The sequence below is a fragment of the Macaca mulatta genome, chromosome 8, assembly GCF_049350105.2.
Source record: "Macaca mulatta isolate MMU2019108-1 chromosome 8, T2T-MMU8v2.0, whole genome shotgun sequence".
NCBI classification, from domain to species: Eukaryota; Metazoa; Chordata; class Mammalia; order Primates; family Cercopithecidae; genus Macaca; species Macaca mulatta.
In genome coordinates this window covers 8,168,399-8,172,656 of record NC_133413.1, presented here as the reverse complement: position 1 = coordinate 8,172,656, position 4,258 = coordinate 8,168,399, and the positions used below count along the sequence as shown (strand labels likewise).

Sequence of the window (4,258 nt, the reverse complement as noted above, 5' to 3'; positions counted from 1 at the left end):
TGCTGGCCCTCCAGTTCCAGGACCAGGTGTGACAGCAAGAGTGGAAGACAGTCCTGCTCAGAAGGATTGCTGAGGCAGAGAACCAGCCCCGACCACCTATCTCCCAGTAAAGTGGAGAGTTCTTACTAAGGACCATCAGATGAGGAAAGGCAGCACCAGCCTGCACTAGCTTGTTGGGTTCTTTAATATTGGAAGGACTTTTGTGCACAGAGAAAAATCTCATCACTATTTACACTAAGTTTAAAGCAGTTCTTGAGTATTAAATACTGATACAAAGGTGACTATTTAAATTCCCTTCAACTACATTGATGTCATACATTTAGTATGCCTGGTTGTTTTTAGACACATCTAACACCTTCAAGAATAGAGAAACATATTCCTGAACGATGATCCCAAACTTATTCATTCATTATACCAAAAGTGATATAGAAGGGCCCATATCATGGATTTCATATCTCTTCTTGTTTGTTTTGATTTTACTCCTTCCTATGATTTTCTTGATCTTCTGAGACCCCAGATTACTAACCGAGGTTGGAAATCTAGGGTCAAATAGCTGATCCTTGATCAGGAAACAGTGTTTTGTATGTGTCTAAGATGAATTAAGATGAATCAAAGTTAGCCTACTTGTTATTTATTATCTGGTTGAGATTTTTTGTTGTTGTTGTAATAGAAATGTTTTTTTTTTGTGTGTGTCTTGTCATGGCACTGTTCAATCCCTGTCTTTTATATAAATTTTAATTCCAGAAACTTACCTTCCCCCAAATATGTTCTTAACTTTTTGCACAACTGTAAGTGTATGGTCAATTGTCTTATCATTATGATATATTGACTTGGTTCATTGGCATAATTAAAAGCATATTAACATATATTTTCTCACTAACATTTTATTAAAATGAGTATAGTTCATTATAACTAACAGAATTCATATGCTTGAAGGGATGGAGAGTTGAGACCAACTCCTTCACTAAACATTGGTCTAATTAACCTTTTGGGGACCAGTAAGGGACCATTTGTCTCATTGGTTATTGGGCCTCATCCTCTATGGTCGCCAGCTTCTGAGCTCTTCTTCTATCTGTTTACTAATTGAATCACTGATGCTTGTCAGTTTTTCCTGTTTTTGGCACAGTTTTAATTTTTCCTTGTTAAACTTTATTTTATTCTATCTTAATACAGTTATATATCACCAAAATAGAATGAAATAAAGCTTAATGTAAAATATATATATTTAACACATCTGCCTAAAGTTTCAAAAATTATGTATAGCAATGCTTTCCCACTTTTTAAAATTAAAGGACAAGTGAATCTAGGCCATCAGATCTATCTTTCCTTTGAGCCAACAACCACTTTTTGCCTCTCATTGTAAACTTCTATTGTTTGAGAATCATTAGGAATGCATTGAACTTTTAAGTTTCAAACTATTCCAATTAACACTTACATCCTGTCAGGCATGGTGGCTCAAGCATGAAATCCTAGCACTATGGGAGGCTGAGGAGGGCAGATCACTTAAGCTCAGGAGTTCAAGACCAATCTGGGCAACATGGTGAAACCCTGTCTCTCCAAAAAGTACAAAACATTAGCAGGGTGTGGTCGCACATGCCTGTAGTCCCAGCTACTCAAGAGGCTGAGGTAAGAGGATCATTCGAGCACAGGAGGTTAAGGCTGCAGTGAGCAGAGATTGCACCATTGTATTCTAGCTCAGGTGGCTAAGAGAGACACTGTCTCAAACAACAACAACAGCAACAAACCCAATTTTATTCATTTTTGCTATTTCGTTATTGCTCTATGATGCTTGAATAGTGCATTATTGGAATGCAAAGACCAGTTAACTTAATGTGGATCAGAATTCTCTATACAAAGGAACCGTACAATCCACCATATAAAAAAGCAAAAGGGAAAAAAAAGAAAAAGAAAAGAAAATTTGAAAGGTCAAACACACTAAGTTTAATGCTTGAACTTTTTTTTGGAGAGAAAAATTTAGAAAGACACAAGGTACACAGAGTGAAGTGTTTTTCCTTTTTCAGGACCTTGGATTGAATCTTGCACTGTTTTGGTTTCTATCTAGGAAGCTCGGCGACAGCAGAGTCTGGCGACTTGGCCACGTAAAATGCAAATCCTGGAGTAGGACTCAGACCTGGAACAACCGCCGATTCGGCAATGGCAGATGATTCTCGCCCGAGAACCTGTGGAAAGACGAGAGGGTGAGGCACAGTGAGGGAGGTGGGGAAAAGGACAGGCAGAGCCAGACTAACTGAGATAGTCTAAACAAGAGACACTGCATGAGTCATGTTAGGATGGAGAAAATTCATGTCTTTGTCGTAAATGACAAGAAATCATACTACCTATGTGTTAGTCATGCAAGATCATAGTTCTTTCCCCATCTGAGTCCACCCAGGACATGTTTATTACCTGCTCCCTGGTAAAACAATATACCTCTCACACCCGGGATTACCTACTCTTCATTCTGCTTAATTCATACCCCTAATCTTGACCTCCATGTATGATCTGCATGTCCTAACAAGGCTCCCTAATGCACCTGGATCCGTTTCTGAGATGCTGCATTGTGCACGCTCATGTCATGGACTCAAGTACTTTGGTGCTCAAGGAGTCTTTGAAGACCTTCCAAATTCAAATTCTTCATTCTCTCCCCCCCCCTTTTTTAAAAACATTTTGCTTATGTACTTATTTTAATTGACAAATAATAATTGTGTATATGTATGAGACACAATATGATGTTTGGATCTAAGTATGTATTGTAGAAAGATTTAATCAAGTCTATTAGCCTACATTGAAACACACCCATAGGTTCCTCTCTAGGTTCTAAAAGCTTTACCAATGGACAAAGTAAAATATTCTCTCCATAACCAAGTCTACCCATTCAGACCTGCAAATAACTAGTCAGTGTAGCTCTTTCTATCTTAAAAGTAACAAATTCCACAGAAATATCTTGAAACTAAAAGTCTTAGAAGAAAGAAAATCTTTTAGATGTGTTCGGTTCTCACTGATTAATTCAGAGATGAGAAAATCAAGGTCCAGGAAGATTAAGTAAAGTCACTCAAGTGAGGTAGACTTTTCCACACTTGATACCAGAGCCTGTTTCCAATCCTTTTGTTCTAGATTTTGCAGATCTGCAAGATTGATGTCTCCTACCTGAAGCTCTAAGAGTAGAGAGTCCATTTTCTTCAAAGGAGACAGCAAGGTCCTGGTCGTCTTCCTCAGGCTGCTCCTGGGTTGTAGCCTCATCAGCTCTTTCCTGGAGTGACTCAGCCTGGGCCTGCAGGGCCACCAGGAGAATGGCAGCAAGGATGGCAAGGGTCCTCATGGCTGGGGTCACCTGGAGGAGGGAGAGCAGGTGTGGATGTGTGGAGAGTGAGGAGTGAGCCTGGATTTATAGCTCTGCTGGGAGAAGGCCTGAGACAGAAGCCGCAGTGAGAGGAGGTGGGCATGTGATTGGGAGGGGAAGGGCTGCCTTTGCCCTCAAGATCCCTTTGATGCTCCTCTTTCTCCTGCCTTTCATCACAGAGTGAGTCTGTGTGCTTAGTGCCTCTTCTTGATCCAAACTGTTAATGATGATAAGGACACTACTATCCTGTTCTGTTTCCCATCTGCTTGAGTATTTACTTTTATATATTCAGACAAGAAAAGCAACAGTGCTTTCATTCAATAAATGTGGGGATCAAATGCCTCTTGTTTTCCGAAGATGGTCCCTGGTACTCTCTGGATGACTCTCTGGGGTCAGACCTGGGTCCCAGTGGAGTCGAGAGTTAATCCATTGTTTCTTTCTTTGCAGAGAAACTAATAGAGTGTATCTCCCACTTATTCTACGTTATGAAAATGAGAGGATCTGAATCAGATCTGTAATATCTATAATATCAATTTGAATTCGTGAATTAACAGGGAGACTGGGAGGGACTAATTTCCTGTATCGGTGATCCCAGCTTTCATGGCCCTTGTTTTACCCTGGTGGCCATTTCGCACCAGGTTTTAAACCATCTGTAATTGTACTACTGCTGTGTTTCTCACTGGACATTGCTGAGTTTGCAGATAGCATTCCATGATTGCTTCCTAGCCTACATCTCTCTGGCATTGTCTCTCTGAATCTCTAGAAATGACTGAAGAAACAATTTGGAACATTTTTATTCCGGTTCTAACCTTTCTCCATGAATTCTGTCATGTGTTTGATCACCCAGAGTCCTTATTAATTGTAGAAATTGATATCTTCAGTCTCTCTTCATCCTTCTCTGACCCCGAAATTAATTGG

At 39.9% G+C, this 4,258-nt stretch overlaps 1 protein-coding gene across 1 annotated transcript; it reads right to left on the bottom strand.

The window, feature by feature from the left end:
- Positions 1–1,939: 1,939 nt before the first annotated feature.
- On the bottom strand, positions 1,940–3,433 carry LOC574309 (alpha-defensin 2 precursor). Its single transcript, NM_001361213.1, is given in 2 exon segments — positions 1,940–2,180; positions 3,148–3,433. Coding segments are annotated over 2 exon segments (294 nt in total). The 5' UTR covers positions 3,320–3,433; the 3' UTR covers positions 1,940–2,058.
- Positions 3,434–4,258: the final 825 nt, after the last annotated feature.